Source organism: Boleophthalmus pectinirostris, unplaced genomic scaffold (genome assembly GCF_026225935.1).
Source record: "Boleophthalmus pectinirostris isolate CB_2022bp ecotype Guang Dong unplaced genomic scaffold, ASM2622593v1 HiC_scaffold_9, whole genome shotgun sequence".
Taxonomy (NCBI): Eukaryota; Metazoa; Chordata; class Actinopteri; order Gobiiformes; family Gobiidae; genus Boleophthalmus; species Boleophthalmus pectinirostris.
In genome coordinates this window covers 35,219,315-35,243,248 of record NW_026571541.1, presented here as the reverse complement: position 1 = coordinate 35,243,248, position 23,934 = coordinate 35,219,315, and the positions used below count along the sequence as shown (strand labels likewise).

The window sequence follows — 23,934 nt, the reverse complement described above, 5'->3', positions numbered from 1 at the left end:
GGTCAGTATGGCAGAGAGGTTTGAGGAACTTCCTGTTTAGTCCGAGGACTCGACAGATCCAGCGCGGCGTCTGTGTAAAGCTAAACCAGTCTTTGACAGTAGCTCCCCAAGAACTGTGACAGTGTGAGCCCCGCGGCCGGAGCCACAGCGCAGGGGCCGTTTGGTCACAGCCCCAGGACAAAAATCATACAAAACAAACAGTGGAGGGGTCCCAGAGGGCGGGGGGGTCCCAGAGGGCGGGGGTCCTCGAAACGGGGGTCCCAGAGGGGGGGTCCCTCAGCAGATCAGTCTGTGCCCTGTTTAAATCCAGTCTCTCAGGTCGGGCGTTTGAAACGTTGCACTCAAAACACCAAAACACAAGAGAAATATTCAGTTCTCGCACAGAACGCCAAAGCAAAAATAAATAAATAATAAATATGAGGTCACCCAAAGTAAAGCTCAGTTTGGGCCCCGGGGCCGGTACAAGGAGAGTTTATAAAGAGACACTGTTTAGACATTTGGGAAACTCTGCTCATGCAGGAAAACTCAGTAAAGTCTAATTCTGATGGGAAATAGAACAGAAGAAAGAAACACTACAAGTCAGATTTTGGTTTTCACAGCTCAGAGATTAAATTAGTAGAAGAGATTTTCATGTGAACGATGTCGTCAGATTTGTAACAGCGAACACCGTGTGAATCATTATTGGCAAGTTTAAAGAAGCAAACTTGAATTTATAATAAAATCTAGTCTATATATAAATAAATATTTCCTCGGGCCCCACGTTTAACGCCAGGAGCCCGAGGAGATGATTAAGAAATAAACACCCTTCAACTTTCACAATGTTCATTTCAGTGTAGGCTCGTCAAAAATATCAAAAATCAGATACTAAAACAAATATCAAAAGTAGATATTCATTTGAGCAGGTGTGGAGTATAAGATCTCATGCTTAGATAAATTTTGTATTATTATTTTTGTTGAAAGTTAGATTCTATTACCAAAAAAAGTGGCATTGTAATCGGTGTGGGAGAATTCCAGTGTGTTTATAAATCTCTCCTCGTGCACGTTTCCCGGGGCCGTTCCCTTTCCCTGCCTGGACCCCCTCCTCCCAAAGTCTGCCCATCCCTCCTTTTCTTCCTCCTCTTCCTCCTCCTCATATTCAGAAGTTCGAATCCTTGGCGTCTCCCGGCTACCACACGGTGCCCTCGCTCATTTCCGAAGGCGGGTGGGAAAGGTGGCTGTTGTATCCGCTGCCGTTCAGGGACAGTGAGGTAAAGGGGGGGCTGGGGCCGAACACTTCCGACGGGATACTGTGGAGCGGCCCCGGGATGCCCGGCTCCGGGCTGGGGGAGTCTCCGGGATGGTGGGACATGATCTCGGAGAAGCGCTGGACCTCGCTGGACGGGTGGTGGCCGGGGAGCGGGTGGTCCATGCCTCCCAGCGGGGTCCCGGTGGGGCCCGAGGAGGGCACGAAGGGCAGGTCCACGGGGGTCTGAGCCTGGGACGAGGGGGGCCCCTGCGGGAAGAAGTCGTAGTTCCCTCCCGGACCGTAGTATTCGCTCTGGTAGTCTGCAGAGAGAGGAAAGACCACACGTCAGCGAAAATGACATAGTGCTGGAGGGTAGGACATGGATGTCTATGGAGGAATTTTCAGCAACCTGGTTAATCATGGTTTAGTCCTGGTCCAGCCCTGGTTTTTAGTCCTTGTTTAGTCTTGATCTACTCCTTTTCTAGTCCTGGTTCAGTTCTGGTTTATTCTTATTTTAGTCCTTGTTTTAGTCCTGGTTTAGTCCTGGTTTAGTCCTGGTCTTGTCTTTGTTTTAGTCTTTGTTTTAGTCCTGGTTTAGTCCTGGTCTTGTCTTTGTTTGTTTTAGTCTTTGTTTTAGTCCTGGTTTAGTCCTGGTCTTGTCTTTGTTTTAGTCTTTGTTTTAGTCCTGGTTTAGTCCTGGTCTTGTCTTTGTTTTAGTCTTTGTTTTAGTCCTGGTTTAGTCCTGGTCTTGTCTTTGTTTTAGTCTTTGTTTAGTCCTAGTTTAATCCTTGTTTAGTCCTGGTCCAGCCCTTATTTTAGTCCTTGTTTTGTCCTGGTCTAGTCTTTGTTTTAGTCCTTTTCTAGCCCTCGTTTTAGTCATTGTTAAATCCTGGTCTAGTCCTAGTCTAGCACTTGTTTCATCCTGGTTTAATCCTGATTTAGTCCTGTTTTAGTCCTGCTCTAGCCCTCGTCTTAGTCCTTGTTTAGTCCTGGTCTAGTCCTGGTTTATTCCTGATTTAGTCCTGGTTTAGTTCTGGTTTCGTCGTGCTTTAGTCCTAGTCTAGTCTTGTTTTAGTCCTTGTTAAGTTCTGGTTTAGTCCTGGTCTAATCCTTCTCTAGTCCTGTTTTAGTCCTTGTTTAGTCCTGGTTTAGTCCTAGTTTAGTCATTATTTAGTCCTGGTCTAGTCCTAGATTTAGTCTTTGTTTAGTCCTGGTCTTATCCTTGTTTAGTCCTGGTCTAGTCCTAGTTTAGTCCTGGTTTAGTCCTGGTTTATTCCTGGTCTAGTTCTTGTTTTAGTCCTTGTTTAGTCCTGGTCTAATCCTGGTCTACTTATTTTCTTGTCCTGGCCTATTCTTGCTTTAGTCCGTATTTAGTCCCGGTTTAGTCCAGGTTTAGTCCAGGTTTATTCCTGGATTAGTCCTGGTTTAGTCCTTGTTTTAGTCTTTGTTTAGTCCTGGTTTATTCCTGGTCTAGTTCTTGTTTTAGTCCTTGTTTAGTCCTGGTTTAGTCCTGATCTAGTTTTCAGGAGATTCCAAAATGTGAAAATGGCCATTAAAAAACAAACAAACAATTGTGAAATTATTGTGCCTAAACTTTTGTCTGGTCGTGTTGATATTTCACAAGTTTGAGTTTGAGATTTTAAAAGGAAATTGTACAAAAATAAATATAATATAGAACATTTTCCAAAGCAAAACCAAGCCGAGTTAGAGCCAATCAGACGAAGCGTTTCATCGATCAGAGCTCATTGATCGTCCGAACAGATGACATGATCCACACAAGTGGGTCAGGCCAAGCACAACACGCAAACATGGTATATTTAAAACTCACACTGCTCAAAACCTAAAAGAAAATAAAATAATAATAAAACATAACTGAACTTGACATTAAACGCAAAATAAAATCAAAATCTTGTTGTAATTTAGTTTGCTTTACCTTTTCTTTTCAATTTTAATTACTATAGTTTGTTTTGAATTGAATTGTTCTATGAAAGGACACTACAAGAATGATAAAAAGCAACTATTGTTCAAAAAAAGTTCTGATAAAACAAAAAATCTTATGTTATCCATGAGTTTAAAGGTCCTGTACGTGATTTTTAACGCATGTATTGAGCAGTACAGATACACACATCTATAAGCAGCTGTTTAAATCCAAATAAATCCACCGCCTGCTGTATTAGATCAAATTTAGAAGTGATTTATTGTTTGATCAGGAAGTGCGTTGGCATGCTAGTGGCTTGACAGTGAAGCAAAAGTCCGATGTGGTCTCTGAAAGTGAAGTGAGGACTCACTTTGGATCACTGCAAACTGTTTCAAATTAACTCTGTTTTTTTGTATTTTTAAGACATGTTTTTAAGAAGCCTTTAACTCAGGGGCGTCAAACTCATTTTGGTCCCAAAGGGCTCAGAAAACTCATGTCATATAAACCCCAAAAATATCAATAAATTCAAATATTTGTGCAGAAAAACACAAATCTATTACAGGAATCTTTTTTAATTGATGAACTCTTTCTTTTACAAAATATTATATTATTATGAACAACATGAAACTTTAAGAAAAATACAATTTCAACACAATGTTTTAACATGAACTTGTTTGCAAATAGGAATAAGTCAATATTTGTTGTAAAATCCTGCACTCGGCTCCACTTTTCTCATGTTGGACATTTTTCTGATGAGGGTGTCACGGTCAACAGTCAAAACGATCGTCCTTTAAGAGCGTTTGGAAAGAGACAAGTCTTCATTTGTGCTGCTCTGGTGGGAGGGGCCACGTACAGAGACGCTGCTGTGCTAAGAGACGCAGAAAATTACCAGTATTTTAATAGAAAATATCATTAAAATATTTTAGTAGAAAATAAGCCGAGGGCCACATTAAAGGTCTTGGAGGGCCGGATCTGGCCCCCGGGCCGTATGTTTGACACCTGAGCTTTAACTAGTCTGGAATTCTTAATACGTCTTTGGGACCAGTTTCAAAGTATTTGTGATTGCTTTTCTCACATTAAGCAAACTCATTTTGTGTTCTGGTCATTTTAAAAGGTGTAACATTTCTGCTGGAAAGTCTGATGTTTGTCTGATGTTACTGGTCTCTAAGACAATAAAAATCAGGTTCAGCTCCATAGTTTTACAACAGTAGTGCTTCTGAGTGTCCTAAAAACTCCAACGCTAACATGCTGTACATGTAACAGATTATGTAACAGATAATACTCCCTACAACTGTACAACAACTCAGCCTTATGTAACAGATAATACTCCCTACAACTGTACAACAACTCGCCTTATGTAACAGATAATACTCCCTACAACTGTACAACAACTCAGCCTTATGTAACAGATAACCCCATGTCCTGTCAGTCATCATGTTTCTCCTTATAACCTCTTATTTACAGCTGTTATTTCATATTTTATTACTTATTTTTCTATTTTATTTTGACTTGTACATATACAGTTACCACAGATCTGGTTTAGTTCTGGTTTACTTATGATTTAGTCCTGGCTTAGACCAAGTTTAGTCCTGGTTTAGTCCAAGTTCAGTCCTGGTCTTGTCCTGGTTTAGTCCTGGTTCAGTCCTGGTCTAGTCCTGATTCAGTCCTGGTCTTGTCCTGGTCTAGTCCTGATTCAGTCCTGGTCTTGTCCTGGTTTAGTCCTGGTTCAGTCCTGGTCTAGTCCTGATTCAGTCCTGGTTTAGTCCTGGTTCAGTCCTGGTCTAGTCCTGAGTCAGTCCTGGTCTTGTCCTGGTTTAGTCCTGGTTTAGTCCTGGTTTAGCTCTGGTTTAATCCTGATTTACTTGCGATTTAGTCCTGGTTTAGTCCAAGTTCAGTCCTGATTTAATTGCGGTTTAGTCCTGATTCAGTCCTGGTTCAGTCCTAGTTTAATTGTGGTCTAGTCCTGGTTTAGTCCTGTTTTAGCTCTGGTTTAGTCCTTGTTCAGTCGTGATTTAGTCCTGGTTCAGTCCAAGTAACTCCACCAGAAAAGTTCCACAGTGCATCTTTTTTACCAGCATCGACGGAGCGACGTAGAACGATTTGTCTGATCCCCTCGCCTAAACGCACACACACACACACCCCTACACACACACACACACACACACACACGCTGCACTTAAATCAAAACCGCGCTTGGGTGGGAGGAACAACGCGCCCACAAAATTAATTAAAATAGCCCCATTTCATCAGCTATTCCACCTACTGAGACGTCCTTTTTTTCTCCTTTTTTTTTTTTTTTTTTTTCAACTCAGCACAAAATTACAACAGTTTCTCGTCTTTTTTTAGCCCGAGCGCCGAGGACAAAAGCAGCCCGGCGCCGATGCAATTTGTCTGAAAACGATGAGAATTTTCAAAGCCTTTCTTGAACCAGTGCAATCATTGAAATGTAAACTAACTCCAGCGTGACGTGTGCAAACGTGTGTGTAAGAAACGCACGCACACACACGCACACACACGGGCGCGCAAACGAGGTCAACACAAGACGGCCTTCTTTTAATTGGATTTTAAAAATGTACGAGCAATAATGTCCGAGCAAACTCAGTTAAAAATCGTAGGCGCGGAAAGGTCGCCGGAGGTCGCCGCGTCGGAACGTTTGCATGATTTATAACGACGGCGGCGGCGGCGACGACAAAAGGGGGTTCGGTTTAAACTACGGACGGTTTGTGATTTAATAAAAGCATATATCTTAAGAAAATCATTAATGCGTTATCGAGAAGAAGATGAGTGACGGGGAAAGTGTGGGACAAAATGGAGTCTCGGTTAAATATGTTCAAAAATATTGTTCTAAATGTTGGTAGCAAGAAATTCACTTTATCAGTTATTTCTACTGCTTTTTTTGTGTTTTTTTCTGTCTTTCTATTGGCCCAGTTTTGTTCTGAGGTAGACTTTGGTTTGGTTCTGCTTTAGTCCTGGTTTAGTCCTGGTTTGGTACTAGTTTGGTGCTGGTGTAATCCTGATTTAGTCCTGGTTTAGTCCTGGTTCAGTTCCGATTTAATTTAATTGTGGTTTAGACCTGGTCTAGTCCTGGTTTAACCATAGTTTAGTCCTGGTTTGGTACTGGTTTGGTACTGGTCAAATCCTGCTGTAATCCTCATTTAGTCCTGATTTAATCAAGATTTAATCATGGTTTAGTGATGGTCTAGTCCTGGTCTAATCCTGGTTTTGTCCTGGTATAGTCCTCGTTTAATCATGGATTTGTCCTGGTTTGGTCCTAGTTTAGTCCTGGTCTAGTCCTGGTTTTGTCCTGGTTAAATCATGGTTTAGTCCTGGTCTAGTCCTGGTGTAGACCTGGTTTAGTCCTGGTTTGGTCCTGGTTTAATAGTGGTTTAGTCCTGGTTTAGTCCTGGTTAGTCCTGGTCTAGTCCTGGTTTAGTCCTGGTCTAGTCCTGGTCTTGTCCTGGTCTTGTCCTGGTGTAGACCTGGTTTAGTCCTGGTTTGGTCCTGGTTTAATAGTGGTTTAGTTCTGGTTTAGTCCTGGTCTTGTCCTGGTCTTGTCCTGGTCTTGTCCTGGTGTAGACCTGGTTTAATCCTGGTTTAGTCCTGGTTTATTCCTGGTTTAGTCCTGGTTTAGTCCTGTTTGGTCCTGGTTTAGTCCAGGTCTCTTTCTGGTTTAGTCCTGGTCTGGACCTGGCCTAATCTTGTTTTAGTCCTGGTTTAGTACCAGTTTATTTTAGACTCTAAAAAGTTTTTCTTGCTAAATCAGTAAAATGAATTCGTAATAATCGTAAAATATTTGTTTCCAACATTTCCAATTTCCAACCCATACCTCAGGTGAAATGTTCCACTGGTATCACTTTTTATTCATTATTATTATTATTTTTTTTATATTTATACTTCTTCACAGCGAAAACGTAAGAGAGGAATAACTTTAGACGACTGCAAACTGTTTAAAATTGACTAGTTCACGTTTTTTAAGACGTAAAAATCAGGTACAGCGCCTTTAAGTTGACTAAAACATAACATCCTCCGAGTGCGTAACTGTGCATGACGCGACTTTATTGAACAGTAAATTTCTTCTGTACGATTAATTAATTTGTACAAGGTTCCTAACAAATAAATAATCAACTAAACTCAGCTAACACACACACGGCGTTCGCAGCGTTCCCAGCGTTCCCGGCGTTCTCACCTCCGTAGTAGGAGAAGGGCCCGTTGGGGATGAGTTCTCCGGGCTCCAGACGGTCCACCAGGGTCCTCATTCGTCTGGGGCTCCTGAAGAAGGCGTGTCTCCGGGCCCCTAACGCGCTGAGCTGCTTCATCCTCCGCTCTTTAGACCTCCTGTTCTGAAACCACACCTGGAAACAAAACGCACAAACGAACGCACAAATAAACACGACAATCAGCCACGACGTATCACAAAAAATAACACAACATTACAGATTTAAGGTTCTAGATTCTTTTTTTAAGTGATATTAAAAGAAGTGAAGCAAATTTTTCATGTCGTAAATTGAAAAATATCTAAATATCGACAAATCGTTTCATTTATTGTGATGATACAGTATCGATATCGTGGGCTGCTGGATCGATATATCGCCAAGAGTATTTTTTTTGGTGCATTTTACTAAATTATTTGTTACACAGCTACAGTTTTGTTGTTTGTTCAGAGGAAGGAAACTCATTTGTGCGACACGTTTGACATTTTCATTGTTTTGATGATTAAAATGTTTGTGTTTCATTTGAACTTTGCACAAGAAGAAGTGATTTAACAAAGACTTTTAGTATCACAGACATGATTTAGACTTTATTTTTATTGAAAAGTATCGAACCATAACCGTATCGATTTGAAATGTATTGTACTGAATCGTACTGAATCGTAAGCACAATGTATCGGGGTATGTATTGTATCATTGCTTATGTTTCGAGTTATGTATCGTATCGTGGCCTATGTATCAAGGCATGTATCGTTTTGTGGCTCATGTTTCGAGGTATGTAGCATAACATGGCCTATGTATCGAAATATGCATCGTACCGTGACTTATGTATCGAAATATGCATCGTATTGTGGCCTATGTATCGAGGCATGTATCGTTTCGTGGCTTATGTTTCGAGGTATGTATCATAATATGGCCTATGTATCGAAATATGCATCGTACCGTGACTTATGTATCAAGGTATGCATAATTTTGTTGCCTATGTATTGAGGTATGTATTGTATCGAGGTATGTATCGTGACCTATGTATCGAGGCATGTATCGTTTTGTGGCTTATGTTTCGAGGTATGTAGCATAACATGGCCTATGTATCGAAATATGCATCGTACCGTGACTTATGTATCGAAATATGCATCGTATTGTGGCCTATGTATCGAGGCATGTATCGTTTCGTGGCTTATGTTTCGAGGTATGTATCATAATATGGCCTATGTATCGAAATATGCATCGTACCGTGACTTATGTATCGAAATATGCATCATATTGTAGCCTATGTATGTATCGTAACATGTGGTCTGTGTATCGAAGTATTCATCGTGTTGTGGCTTATGTATCAAAGTATGTATCGAGGTATGTATCATATCGAGGTATGTACTGCATCATGACCTATGTATCGAGGTATGTATCATTTCATGGCTTATGTTTTGAGGTATGTATCATAACATGGCCTATGTATCAAAATATGCATTGTACCGTGGCTTACGTATCGAGGTATGTACCGTGTCGTAGCTTATGTATTGAGGTATGTATCATATCGACACTTATGTATTGAGGTACGTATCGTATCAACGTTTATGTATCGAGGTATTTATCGTATCGACACTTATGTATCGAGGTATGTACTGTATCATGGACTATGTATCGTGGTATGCATCGTAACATGTGACCTGCGTATCGAAGTATTCATCGTGTCGTGGCTTATGTATCAAAGTATGTATCAAGGTATGTAACAAATTGAAGTATGTACTGCATCATGACCTATGTATCGAGGTATGTATCATTTCATGGCTTATGTTTTGAGGTATGTATCAAAACATGGCCTATGTATCGAAATATGCATCGTACCTTGGCCTGTGTATCGAGGTATGTATCTGGGGTATGTATATGAAAGACATAGTGAAAAAGTTGGTGAAGTGTCATGCTCAAGCCAGGCTTTGTAAAAACTGGTACAAGTATAGTAAATTAAAATCTAAAAATGACACATGTCGTGGAGCCTGATTCATCAACCGGTTTCACTTTGTGGAAACAGTCTGACCTCGCAGTATTAGGATTCGTTCGCTCGACGGTAGGTGGGTACTTTTTGTATTTAACCAATCGCTGCTATTTGGTCATGACGTATGTAATGCTCCAAATTCCAATAACGTCTTTCCCCTTAATGAAATTCACCAAACATTCTCTTTGTTCCGGCTTTAAATCCTCGATCTCGGGAATCGTCGCCAACACAGAACGTCTGTCTTCGTCTACATCCATCTCGACGCTTTGTTTACTGTTCCACAAAAGGGACACAGAGAGACGCGACGAGTTTGACGTCAGCTCTTCTCTGATTGGTCAGTGCGCGGTCTAAAACTTCCGGGGATTTTGCAAACTGTCTAGTGTATTCTGATTCCTGACCTAGTCGCTGGAGAGAAATTAAATTGAGCGAAGGCACTAGGTGACGACAGACTGGGTACGTAGACAGGGCTGGGTGTCAATACGATACATACCTCGATACATAGGCCACGATACGATAGTTTTTTGTTTTTTTTTCAATACAGTGAGCTTTCGATTCAATACGATTAGATACGATATATATTTCAAACCGATTCAATACTGTTCAGTCAAAAAACAAAGCGTCAATCATGGCTCTGATACTAAAAGTCTTTGTTCAACCACAAAGTTAAAATGAAAAACACCAATTTTACTCAAAACAGTGACAATGTCAACACAACTGTAGCTCTTACACAAAATAATTTCGTAAAATACACCTAAAAACACTCTTGGAGATATATATCGATACAGCAGCCCACGATATCGATACTGTATCATCACATTAAACAATACGATATATAGAAATTTCAATATTTTGGCACATCCCTTACACGTAGAGGTAATTTTGTAACCGTTACCTAGCAACCATAATGTAAACAAGAGCTGAAACTTGTCAAAATTATTAATATTTATGATTAGACAAATACAAATAAATTATAACACTTTTATTTTGTTAAATGGAGGTTTAAAGTGTCAGAAAAATGCCTTTATTTTGCGTAAATTTAGTTTTTTTGTGTTGAACTTGGCGCCATTTCCTGTATTTTTGTACTTTTCTTCAACTTTTTCCCCCACAAACGCTTCAACACTTAAAGGTGCATTGCGTAACTTTCCTGGTGCAAGGTCTAGGTTACAAGTCAGATCTGCGGAGAGGCGACCCCTGCTCCCAGTCAGAAATTCTGTTTTTTGAGGTATTTTGGAGCTTTAAAACCACTTGTAATTGAATAAATGTAACGTAAAGCTGTTTAAAGTCACACTGTGGAACATTCCCAACCAAAAACTTACACAATACACCTTTAAATGATGTAAAATGATAATAAATATTGACTACAGGTGCTATTCCAACAAAGAAATAACGAGAAAAACATCAAAACGTAACATAAATACGCAGTTTAAACGCACAGTATCAGGATTTATACACGTTTTTTAACACTTTTCGTACAATTATTGACGTTCACACACATGTGCGCACACACGGGGGGCATGGTAAACGTACGGGCGCGGTTCATAATAAACGGCGCGGCGTTCTATAGCGCGAGTAAACACACAAACACTTTTAAATATGCTAATAAAGCCCAGAGGAAAGTGCACTCCTCATAGACCACAGTGTAATTAGGTCCTGTTTGCTTTGGCACCGGCTCCGCTCTGGACCCCATTATGAGAGTAAACAATCTGTGTGTGCGTCTGTGTGTGTGTGTGTGTGCGTCTGTGTGTGATGAGGCTGTGACGGTGCATATCAGTCCACCGGGGAAAGAAAGTAGAACCGCACACTGCAAAAAAGATGAGACTATGACTTTAAAACAACGCAGATTTGAAGATTTGAGTTTACTTCGAGGGAACAGCATTTTTGCTTTGACTATTTTACACAATGCTAATTAATTTTACACAATTATTTTTAAAGATCTGTGTCTGTGATGAGGCTGTGACGGTGAATATCAATCCACCAGGAAAAGTAGTACGACACACTGCAAAAAGATATGACCAAATTATGGCTTAAAAAATGTAGATTTGAGATTTTGATTTGAGTTTACATCCGTTTAAATCCATTTTTAACTTGTCAACAATAATTTTAACATTTTTTACAATTTTATGTTACAGATGCGTGTTTGTGATGAGGCTGTGATGATGTGTATCAGTCCACCGGGGAAAAAAGTAGTACCACACACTGCAAAAACATATCTCCAAACTATGACTTAAAAATGTGGATTTAAAGATTTTCATTTGAGTTAATGTCAAGGAGACAACAATTTTACTTTAACTATTTAACTTTTACAATTTTATAGAATTTTATTTTAAAGATCTGTGTTTGTGATGAGGCTGTGATGGTGCATATCAGTCCACCAGGAAAAGTAGTACCACACATTGCAAAAAGATATCTCCAAACTCTGACTTAAAAAATGAGGATTTAAAGATTTTAATTTGAGTTTACGTCAAGGGAACAACAATTTTGCTTTGACTATTTTACAAAATGTTAAATAATTTTACACAATTATTTTAAAGATCTGTGTTTGTGATGAGGCTGTGATGGTGCATATCAGTCCACCGAGAAAAGTAGTACCACACACTGCAAAAACATATCTCCAAACTATGACTTAAAAACTGTGGATGTAAGATTCTGATTTGAGTTTACGCCAATTTAAATCTACTTTTTAAAGACACACCATGTAACTTTTGTTGTCAAGGGTCAACTCTACCTGCTTGTCTCCATAAATATTATATAACGGTCATTGCTTTGCCAGTAACGATTTAGATTTGAGTAGAATTGAGAAGTTTACGTCACTTTAACCATTTAATTTTAAAGGTGCACTGTGGAACTGCTCGTTTCCATGGCGATGTCACTGCGATGCCTGTAACAGTTTAGAGTTTAGAGGTGTGCACTGTGGAACTTTTGTGATAAGGATACGCTGTGCTTGTTTCCATGGAGATGTAACTGTCACTCCTGAATTAACTGAAATTGAAAAGCTGAAAATCAAGTAAACAATTTTATTTTAAAGATTCACTATGTACCTTTTGTTGCCGAGGGTATAGTACCTGCTTGTCGCTATGGCAACGTTATTTCTTTGCGAGGAATGTTTTACAGTATGGCATTAAACTCGCGTTTCTTTTGCTTAAACAAAAGTCGCAGACGTTCACAACTTAATCATAACAGTCTCATGAGAATTTAACCAAACACTGGAGTTGTGTGAAAGAGATACTAAAATTCCATGACTTTTTCCAGGATTTCCATGACCGTGGAACCCTGGGCTTTAAATGTAGCTATCGCCATTCAAGTGGAGCTGTCAGACGTCCGTATTTACCCAAGACAGTCCCAGTTTTGAGTCCTGTGTCCCCTGTCCCAGCAGATTTATCCAAAACTAGTGATTTGTCTCAATTTTATACAAAAAATGTCCCAGGTTTCCCTATTTTGGACAAATCTGATCCCTGCCAACAGTAAAGAGAGGCATAAACTGTCATTTGTTGAGGTAAAATACAGAGAAGCTGCTTAAAAACAACCAAAACACAAAGAAAATCTGACTATACTGACTCACATATTCATCTCTGCAGAATAATTTTCTTGAATTACGCACTCATTTCACAGTTTTATTATCACAAACCACCAAAAAAAAAACATGGATATTCCAGTTTTTTATTTTGAAAATCTGGTCACCTGATACCATTTCATACTCGTGTAGCTGGTCTGTCTCAACGCACTAAACATAACCAGATTAACTGTTCCTAACACTTGACCTGATTGTGAAAAATCCAGGGCCAAAAAGTGAACATTTGTTAGTTTAGAGATTTTATGGGGAAAAAAAAAAAAAACTGAGGCCAAATAAGACAAAAACTCTTATCAAAGTTTTTGTAGAGGTGCAAATGAAAGCAGCAGTAATTTAAAAGTGAAAAAATGCATAGCACACTCAGATAACGATGTCCAGAACCTTTTTTTAATATATTTAAACAACAATTTGGCAAATAAAATAAAAAATTTAGGCTATCGGGCCAAGTTAAGATCTGTGGAGAAGCCAGCCACTTACATTATGAATGCACATTTTACACGGTTTTCTTAAAAGAGACGACAATAAATACACTGAATTTAAAAAAAATACTATAATCCCAAACCATAAGGTGAGTGGAAAGAGTTCACATTTCACATTTAACCCTAAAAGTCTGATCAGTTCTACACGTGGAGGAGCCGTAAAGTCATGGAAAACTCACTTTAGCTCATGAAAAAGTTGGAAAAGTTTTGAAATTTTGAAAAAGAGTCGGAGCCAAATGTAAAACTCCAAGCAAATAAACAACAAACCATCGAAAAGTTACACCGTGCACCTTTAATAATCTTCCTTTCAAACTGTTTTAATACATTTTTGTTAATTAAAACTATTTTCTAACTCAAACTAATTGCCTTTTTGAATTTAGCTTTCGTGATTTCAGAAGTAAATTCCTCATTTTGTCCAGATTTTTCTTGAAAAACGTAAAAAAAACAGTCTGAATATTGGTAAACTGGGTCAATGCTCTTAAAAAAATCAACTCAAATGTTCGCAGATCGTTCTAAATCAAAGTCTTTTTAGCTTGCGTTTCTTCTCCAGCCTCGGTGTGGTTTCTGTCTCTGCCTCGGCGGGATAATCTTTAAACCCCTCATTGACTTTGGCCGGAGCGGGGGCTTTTCCTCTCACATGAATTCTTAATGGAGGGGCTGTTACCGATATATTAGCGGCTCTGGGAGGTTATCATTCTCTAATCTATACGCCGGCTTGTTTTAATTGCGGCCTTCCCCTTCGCCTCGGACATATTAGAGCTGCTTTTCTCGTCTTATCGCCGCACAGATCTGCCCGCGCGAGGCCTGATCCGCATTACGGGCGTTTGCGACGGGAACAGAGGGCGACAAGCGCTAAATAAAAAGGTAAAACATATAAAATTATAAGAATATATAAGAGTGTGTGAGGTTTATCGTTGTTTCTAGACTGGATAAAGCTACTTAGTCAAATACAAAAGACTACAGTAGAGCTTTTTCACAACGGCCAGAAGTGTCGCGATGTCGGGTAAACGTCACTTCCTGTTACTGGTTTTCTGTGGCAAAATGTGTGTGTAAGGGCCTGTCCACACGACAACGTTTTTTTGGTCAAAACGATGAAGTTTGTATTCGTTTTGGCCTTTCGTCCACACGGAGCCGGTGCTTTGTGTCGGCGAGTTTTTTGAGAACGGGTGCCAGAGTGGAGAAATCTGAGAACGGTGGCGTCACGTCGTCGTGTGGACAAACAAACCGCAGCATTTGGAAAACGATGACGGCGCGATCCCGTCATCGCCAGGGTCCTCCGATGCAGCGAAGCCCGAGGCCCTTGAACTGACCTCCGCGGACGCAAGACATGCCAAAATGTGACAGGTGTAGACCACGGCGCCATGCTGCTAACGCCAGTACTAACAAAACGCACCACAGATTACGCAGACGGATTAATAACACAGACTACGTTTACACTGAAACGAATCCGCGTATCACCGTATCAGAAACGATCTGTGTACAGTAGGGACGGGCATTCGATGAAATTTACTTAATCGATCGTCGGAAGAATTAACGATCGATTATCGATTAATCGTTAACGTTTTTATATCAAAATGATCATCATTATTATTACTATCTGCACTGCTAATCTGCATAAATAAATTCAACTTTACAACAAATAAACCGTAACGACTCTAGAGCCACATCAGCCCGTTTGACATTATAATGTGTTTAATTCAGTTTTGCGCAACTCTCACAGAAACAAAACTTAAAACTGCATCGTTAATTTGCATAAACTCAGCGAAGATAAAACTACAGCTCTTGTGACTCAGGTGAACACAGGTTAGTGTGACCAGATTTGTGTCAAAACCAGGACACCGTACGGGGGGAGGGAGGTGGGGACTCGTCATCCACATTGTGCGACTCTCACCTGGTAAAACTTTTTCCCACTGGACACAGAAACATATGTGCTGCTTTATACACTGTGCACATGGACTCACACTTGTCTCGAACGCAACGGAAAGTGTGGATTTTCTTGTACAAATCATCGTTAAATCCACATTTGTGCTTCGGTTCGTTACAGACTGACCCACTGTTTGTGTCTCGCTCCTTCTGATGCAGAGACACATGTACACACCTGTTTGGTCACGATACACACAACAACCTACATTCGGTTTGTCGATTAAAATTAATGTAATCGATGAAATTCTTAATGATCAATTATCGATTCATCGATTAATCATGCCCATCCCTAGTGCACAGACACGTCATTTCTGTATCCGCAAGTCTTCCCTGTCCACACAGCTTTGAGCACATTTGTTTACGTTTTACAGAAACAAAACTTAAAACCACATGACTCATTTGCATAACCTGAGCGCTTAAAAAAACAGTTCACTCCTTGTGCGCTGATGCGGCTCAGCTTCTGTCGGACTAAAGGACACGATGCAATGGAATATATGGGTTCTTTCTGTGACAGACAGAGGGGTGTTCTGCTGATGGCCAAAGATCCCACACGAGTAATTAAACAGTTGGATTCTGAGACCAAGTCCTTCTAATAATTCTAATCCAAATTGAAAAAAAACAACAACATATGTTTAATTTTGCAAAACAAAACAGCGATATTTCTGGGATTAATCTAAAATAGACTAAATTACCTTAAAGTTTAAAAAAACAGTGATGAGATTTGCATGATTAAATATTATTATTACTGTTCACAGCGCCACATACAGGTGTGGCAGGTGTATTACATCGTTTTCACTCAGTGCTCCGTTGTTGTCTGGACGTGAATATTTACTGTGGACGTAGCCTAAATGTGTGTCGTGTTCTCCAGCAGCTTCATAATCTGCCCCATCACCAAATCTTCAACCAACAAGAATTTATCCACGACTATCAAGGTTAGAAAGACGAAAACTTAAAGGAAACAACGACGACGCATCAGTGACACACTGAACAAAAGTAAAGTTATGGTACACTGAAGGGAAAACAAACAAACAAACATCTAGCTAAATGAAAATGACTTTAATTAAGAACATTTGACTTTATTTGAGTCAATTCAGCTTGACAAGTAAAATTATCTACCAATGGATTAAGAGTGTTTTTCTTAATTCAAGCAACATTAGATTTAGTTTCTTATTTTAAGTGTAAATAGTTGCTGTTTTTCTTATTTTAAGTGTATTTAAATGTATTTTCATATTTTAAGTACAAAAAGTCTTGTTCTACTGGCAGATTTTATTTGTCAAGTGAAAATTACCCAAATCATGATGAAACTTTCTTAATTCAAGTCGTCTGAACTTGACTAGATTTAGTTTTTTTGCAGTGTAATGGATAAAACAGAAGTAACTTGTTCAGTCAGACTGATTCTGATTTGGCAACAGTAAAGAGTAAAAGTGCGCAAAAATATCGCCAAGAGTATTTTTAGGTATATTTTACTAAATTATTTCATGTAAGCCCTAGTTTTGTTCACAGTTTTGAGTAAAATGTGTGTTTGTCATATTCACTTTTGTAATGTTACTGACCTTTTGACCTATGGAAGATGTGAAATCACGACCGTTACCATGATATCGAATCTTAAGAAACGGATTTTCACCAAAGTTTGGACAACGTCTCTGACTGGGTTAACTCCGGACGCACTTTACCCTTCCCCCTTTCCAGTTTCCGAGCAAAAACATGTCACCAAACCACAGACTTTTTGGTTTAATAAAGACGTTTAGGATCAGAGAAATGATTTATCCTTGGTTTTTCACTGAACCGTACTGAATCAATTTGAACTATATCAAATCGCAACTGCACTGTATCGAAAAAATATCGTACCGTGGACTAGATATCGAGGTATGTATCGTATCGGCAGCTTCTTAACGATAAACAGACCTAGTAAAGTGAAGAATATTGTGATTTTTTTGGGCTAAAATACAGAAAAAACGCACTGTCGAGAATTGAGAATGGACAATTTTACAAGTTTTTTCACAATTATTTTTATATCAAACTCGAGTACGTCCCAGTTTAGAGTTTAGAAAAAGTCTTTCACTGAACATAACAATGATTCTAGACTTGTGTATGATTATTTTGGAAACTACAGACGAAGAAACAAGACGAGAGGTGGAAAAGTCAAAGTTGGTGAGTTTGAGTTGACCCAGTGAATCTTAGGCCTTAAAATATTATGTTTCACACACAAAAAATGCATTAAAACCAAAAAAAGTTGCGTGTTATTGGTGGTGTTTTCATATTTAAGTCACTTTTGGCGCCTTTTGCTGCGACCAATCGAACCCACAACGAAAAAACTAGATCTAAATCGCAACTTTACACGTAAAATTTTGGATTTTAATCTTATTTACGATGAAAGATTCAGAAATTATTATTATTATTATTATTATTTAAAACTAACACTGCTAATACAAGGGATGGGACGAGGCGCAATTTCGACGAGACAAGATTCAGTCGAGATTTGCCATTTAGTTTCGTAATTTTTGCATCACAATTTTCGCTTTATTTAATTGTCCAGTTTTGCGGTGATTGTTTTTTGGTATCGCGGCTTCTCAAGAGGAGTAACTCAGCAAATTCAACCCATTTTTCATCCAAAGCAAAGGTAAAAACGTAAGCGAAAACATCTCACGAGATAATTTTGTCGTAATTTTGTCCTGAGAAATTTTGCGGCACGAGGTTTTGTTCCATCCGTGGCTCATACGTCTTACACAATTTGCTCATCCTACACACTTTGACACGTTTTTATGAATTAAAAAGCAATAAAAATGTTAAATCGGTGAAGACCACCACACAATAAGTAAAACTACAGATTCTCAAGACTTGTCACTTTTGTGTAAATTACAAAAAGGTCACTGTACTCGGCTAAAATAATGAATTTTCGTTTTAGTTTTGCAATAATTTCACCAAAACAAACGTGATTCTTAAAGCCTGCCTCTCACCAGCCTTTGTATTTTAAAGCTACACTGTGTAACTTTTGTGGTCAAGGATACCTGCTTGTCTCCATGGAGATTTGGAGATTATTCTTTCTTATTGTTTTTCTTAAAATCTATTCTGGATTTACTCAAGTGCAGGTGTTTTTATAACGTTTTTTTTAACGTGAAAGAATTGTTCATGTGTTCTTTAAGTGAGTGGCTCGCCTCTCGACAGATCTGACTCGTAACTCGGTCTGGTTGTGTCACTTTCATGGAGATAAAGCTAAATTTAAAGCCAGTATGAAACATTTTTCATGAATGAAAAAGCAATGGATTAAATTTAATCGGTGAAAACAACAAACGTGCTTCTTAAAGTCTGTTTCTCACCAGCCTTTCTATTTTAAAACTACACTGTGTAACATTTGTGGTCAAGGATACACTTATGCTTGTTTCCATGGAGATTTGGAGATTATTATTGTGTCTGGAATGTTCCACAGTATGTTTTAAAATCTGTTTTGGATTTATTTAATTGCAGGTGTCTTTATAACAAAATCAAACGTTGTAAAACACGCGTTCAGGCTCGCCTCTCGACAGATCTGACCCGTGACTCGGACTGGTTCTGTCACTCTCATGAAGATAAAGCTCAATTTAAAGTTTATACGCAACATTTCAAGTGAAGAAATTATATCACCATGGAAACAATCAGGGGGCGGAGCTTGGACCAGAAAAGCTCCAACATGCAACCTTCAATTATTTTATTTCTTGACTGATTTAATCTTTGGCAATTTTGTGGCACGTGATTTTGTTTCACCCCTGGTAAAATTTACTCCTCTCACACACTTTGACACATTTTTCATGAATTAAAAACATTTGAAGATTATTATTTTGTCTGGAATGTTCCACAGTATGACATAAAACGTGTTTATTTTGGATTTATTCAATTTCAGGCGTCTTTATAACACAAGAAAATGTTTTAAAACACGGCTTCTTAAAGTGAGTGGCTCGCCTCTCGACAGATCTGATCAGTAACTCTGGCCTGGTTGCGTCACTAAATTTAAAGCAGTAGGGACATTCCAATCAAATAAATTACATCACCATGGAAACAATCGGGGGTTTGGACCTTGGATCTTTTAATTATTTTATTTCCTGAGATTCTAGCCTTTCTATTTTAAAACTACACTGTGTAACTTTTGTGGTCGAGGATACACTATAGACATACTTGTTCTCCATGGAGATTTGGGGTTATTCTTTTATCTGGAATGTTCCACAGTATGGCATACAATGATTTATTCAAGTCCAGGTGTCTTTAAACAAAATCTTTTAACTTCATCTTTTAACAAAATCAAATGTTGTAAAAACTGTGTTCTTTAAGTGAGGGACTCGCCTCTCGACAGATCTGACCCGTAACTCTGCCTGGTTGCGTCACTTTCACAGAGAAAAACCTAATTTAAAGTCACACAAGACATTCAAAGCAAATAAATTATGTACAGTGTGTCTTAAAATCTATTTTGGATTTATTCAAGTGCAAAACGTTGTAAAACACGCGTTCTTTAAATGAGTGGCTCGCCTCTCGACAGATCTGACCCGTAACTCGGCCTGGTTGCGTCACTTTCACGAAGATAAAGCTCAATTTGAAAGCATTATGAAACATTTTTCTTTAATTAAAAAAGCAATTTAAAAAGCGATTAATTGTAAATCCGGGAACACAACAAACGTGATTCTTAAAGCCTCTCACCAGCTTTTCTATTTTTAAAACTATTTAAAAAATACACTGTGTGACTTTTGTGGTCAAGGATACGCTGTAGACATGCTTGTTTCCATGGAGATTTGGGGATTATTCTTTGGTCTGGAATGTTCCACAGTGCGTCTTAAAATCTATTTTGGATTTATTCAATTGCAAATCAAAAATGTGTTTCTAAAGTTGAGTGTTGAGCCTAAGTTCACGGAGATAAAGCTCAATTTAAAAGCAACAGGAAACATTCCAAGCAAATAAATTACATCACCATGGAAACAGTTAGGGGGGGCGGAGCTTGGACCAGAAAAGCTCCAATGTGCAACTTTTAATTATTTTGTTTCCTCAACAATTTAATCTTGTGGCAATTTTGTGGCACGAGATTGTGTCTCATCTGTGGCTCATACGTCGTACAAAATTTACTCCTCTCACACACTTTGACACATTTTCATGAATTAAAAAGATTTTGAGATTATTCTTTTGTCTGGAATGTTCCGCAGTGTGTCTTAAAATCTATTTTGGATTCATTTAGTTGCAAATCGTTGTAAAACCTATGTTCTTTAAGTGAGTGTCTCGCCTCTGGACAGATCTGACCGGTAACTCGGCCTGTTTGCGTCACTTTCACGGAGATAAATTTAAAGCCTATACGTAAAATTTCAAGCAAATAAACGACATCACCATGGAAACAATCGGGGGGTGGACCTTGGACCAGAAAAGCTCCAACATGCAACTTTTAATTATTTTATTTCCTGAGATTCTAGCCTTTCTATTTTAAAACTACACTGTGTAACATTTGTGGTCGAGGATACACTATACACAGGCTTGTCTCCATGGAGATTTGGGGATTATTCTTTGGTCTGGAATGTTCCACAGTGTGTCTTAAAATCTATTTTGGATTTATTCAAGTGTAAATCGTTGTAAAACCTGCATTCTTTAAGTGAGTGTCTCGCCTCTCGACAGATCTGACCCGTAACTCGACCTGGTTGCTTCACCTGTTTTAAATTTAAAGCAATACGAGACATTCCAGTAAACGACATCACCATGGCAACAGTCAGGGGGCGGAGCTTGGACCAGAAAAAGATCCAACATGCAACTTTTAATTATTTTATTTCCTGACAGATTTAATCTCGCACAAGATCAAGTCTCATCCCTGCCTCAAACTTCTTACAAAATTTACTCTGTTGCGAAAGAAAACGTAAAATTTACATTCTTAAAGTGAGCGGCTCGCCTCTCGACAGATCTGACTCGGCCTGGTTGCGTCACTTTCATGGAAATATCTACACTGCAAAAAAACTAAATCTAGCCAAGTTAAGACGACTTGAATTAAGAAAGTTTGATCACGATTCGAGTCAATTTCACTTGAAAAGTAAAATGATCTGCCGGTGGAATAAAACTTTTTGTACTTAAAATACGACAAACAAGAACTTTTTTACACTTTTACAATAAGAAACAAAATCTAACGTTGCTGGAATTAAGAACAACACTCTTTTTCCATTGGTATTTCTCCTCAAATAAAGTAAAATCATCTTAATTTAAGTCATTTTAACTTAACTAGATATTGTTTCTAAAGCGAACAGATACATTTCATCACCATGGCAACAAATCAGGGGGGCGGAGCTTGGCCCAGAAAAGCTCCAAAACTAAATCTAAGCTAAGACGACTTGAATTCAGAAAGTTTGATCACGATTTGAGTCAATTTCACTTGAAACGTAAAATGATCTGGAATAAAACTTTACGAAAAACAACAACTTTTTTTACACTTTTACAATAAGAAACAAAATCTAACGTTGCCCGAATTAAGAACAACACTCTTTTTCCATTTGAATTTCTCCTCAAATAACTTAATTTAAGTCATTTTAACTTAACTCGATTTTGTTTTTAAAGCGAAGAGATAAATTTCATCGCCTTGGCAACAATCAGGGGGCGGAGCTTGGCCCAGGAAACGCTCCAACACGCACCTTTTTTTTTTTTTAAATAATTATTTTATTCCCTGACCTTTTTTTTTTTTTTTTTTTTTTTTTTTTTTTTTGTTAATAAGGAGCGTTTTATGACTGAACTTAATCGTCTTTTTAAATTAAACTAACCATTTTATTTTCCCGCTACCACGTGCTCTGCCAGTTTGCGCAGTAATTACGAGCGTGAGATTCTCTATCATCGCGGGGTTTTTTTTTTTTTTTTTTTTTTTTTTTTTTGTTTGCTGTGGGTGTCATTTGGGTGTTTTTCGCGGTGGTCCTTGTTTAACCGGGGCGCTGCTGCTGTAATCCAAGAGCCGCCTGAGCCTCTCTTCTCTGTCTTTTCCACTTGGCTGAAAACGCGCAGCGGCTGAACAACGACGCGCGATGGCAGGCGCCGGCGACTCGTGCCAAACCCTCTCCACGCGCGCGCTCTCCTCTCCTCTCCCTCCCTCGTGCTCCCAGCAGCCCCCCGCGCCAGTTGGCTGTTGACTTCACCCTCCGAAGAACGCCAAGAACGAGGGGGTGAGGACAAAAAAAAAAACAAAAAAAACAAGCCGTATAAATTACCCCCCCGTTTTCCAAATCGAGCGTCGTTTTTGCGCCAAATCCTCCGGTTTTTTTGTGCGTAAACGTGGAGCGCGCGCTGTGATTGTTTGGTGGGTGGGCGTTTTTTTTTTTTTTTTTTTTTTTTTTTTGGGTGCCCTCTCCTTCCCTCCTCCCTCCCTCCGCGGTCACGGCAGTCTGGCAGCTTGGCAGGAGACGCGTTTATCATAAAATATACGCTGTTACATCACACCTTTTTAATGGGCGTAAAGTGAGAGCGCGCGATGACAACCCCCTTTCGCGCGCCCCCACCACGTGCAATTATTTTAGTCATCATTTTCGGGGGGACGTGGGTACACTTGCCATGCTCGTTTCGGATTAAAAAAAAAAAAAAAAAAAAAAAAAACACGTCAGGTTTCGCCGTAGTTGAAGCGAAAACGCGGGGAAAAAGAAGTTTACGTCACGTCGATGTTGCGCTGGAACGAGCCGAACATGTTAAATAATCATACGCATTTTCTAACAAATATGTCCAAAGTTACGATTCTGAAATAGTCCTCACATCGTTTAAAGTAACAAATAATCCGGGAATCACCATTTTAAAAAACTAAAACTACGCCGAAATTGGGTCATTACGTCATTACGCACAGACAACGTCAAATTTTTGCAAACGCATCAAAATAACAGTGGATTTTTTTTAACCCTGACAATGATTTGGAAGAAAATTAGATGCTGAATTACACTAAATTTGACCAAATATTAATGAATTTTAGTTTTAAATGACGACATTACGTCAAGGCCCAACGTTCGAACGTGCTTTGCGTCAGAGTTGTTGGAATAATTCGCATTTTCCTCGTTTTGTTTTTACGTTTTTATCATATTTACTTATGTTTTTACAGTAAATAAAATCTGTACAGCGGGTCAAAGTTTACGTGTGTCCAAATAAATGTCAAATTGAGATTAAAATTTGAGCTTTTGTGCGTATTTTTGCGATATTTGTCCGTAGTTTTACACCTTAATCTACACAGTTTATGCATTTCTAAGTTTTTTATTGCTTTTAGAGTGAGTATTTTCAGAAATACCCGTATGTTGAGTCCAGTTTTTGGTCTTAGCTCTTCCCTTGCACCATATCCTCATTTTGTTTTTACGTTTTTATCACGAGTTTAGTTACGTTTTGGGTAAATAAAATCTGCACAGAAAGTCAAAATGTAAGTGTATCCAAATAAACTCCATGTTGAGATTAAAATTTGAGCTTTTGTGTGTATTTTTAAAGTATTTCTTCATAGTTTTACACCTTAATATAAGAGTTAATGCATTTTCTAAGTATTATTATTGCTTTTAGAGTCTCTTAGCTGGTCCCTTGCACCAGAATAGTTGAAATAATTCCCATATCCTCATTTTGTTTTTACGTTTTATCAAATACACATTGACAAACTGTACAGATTTTAAGTGTATCTAAATTA

General features: G+C 38.8%; 1 protein-coding gene across 1 annotated transcript in view; it reads right to left on the bottom strand.

Moving 5' to 3' along the window:
* Window positions 1-246: 246 nt before the first annotated feature.
* lhx1a (LIM homeobox 1a) overlaps window positions 247-23,934 on the bottom strand; it is a 31,894-nt gene continuing 8,206 nt past the window's right edge. The window contains exons 4-5 of the mRNA XM_020939223.2: window positions 7,330-7,495; window positions 247-1,545 (exon numbers count right to left, since the gene is read on the bottom strand). Of these exons, the coding sequence (XP_020794882.2) occupies window positions 1,166-1,545; window positions 7,330-7,495 (546 nt within the window). The 3' untranslated portion in view covers window positions 247-1,165. The remainder of the gene's footprint in view (window positions 1,546-7,329; window positions 7,496-23,934) is intronic.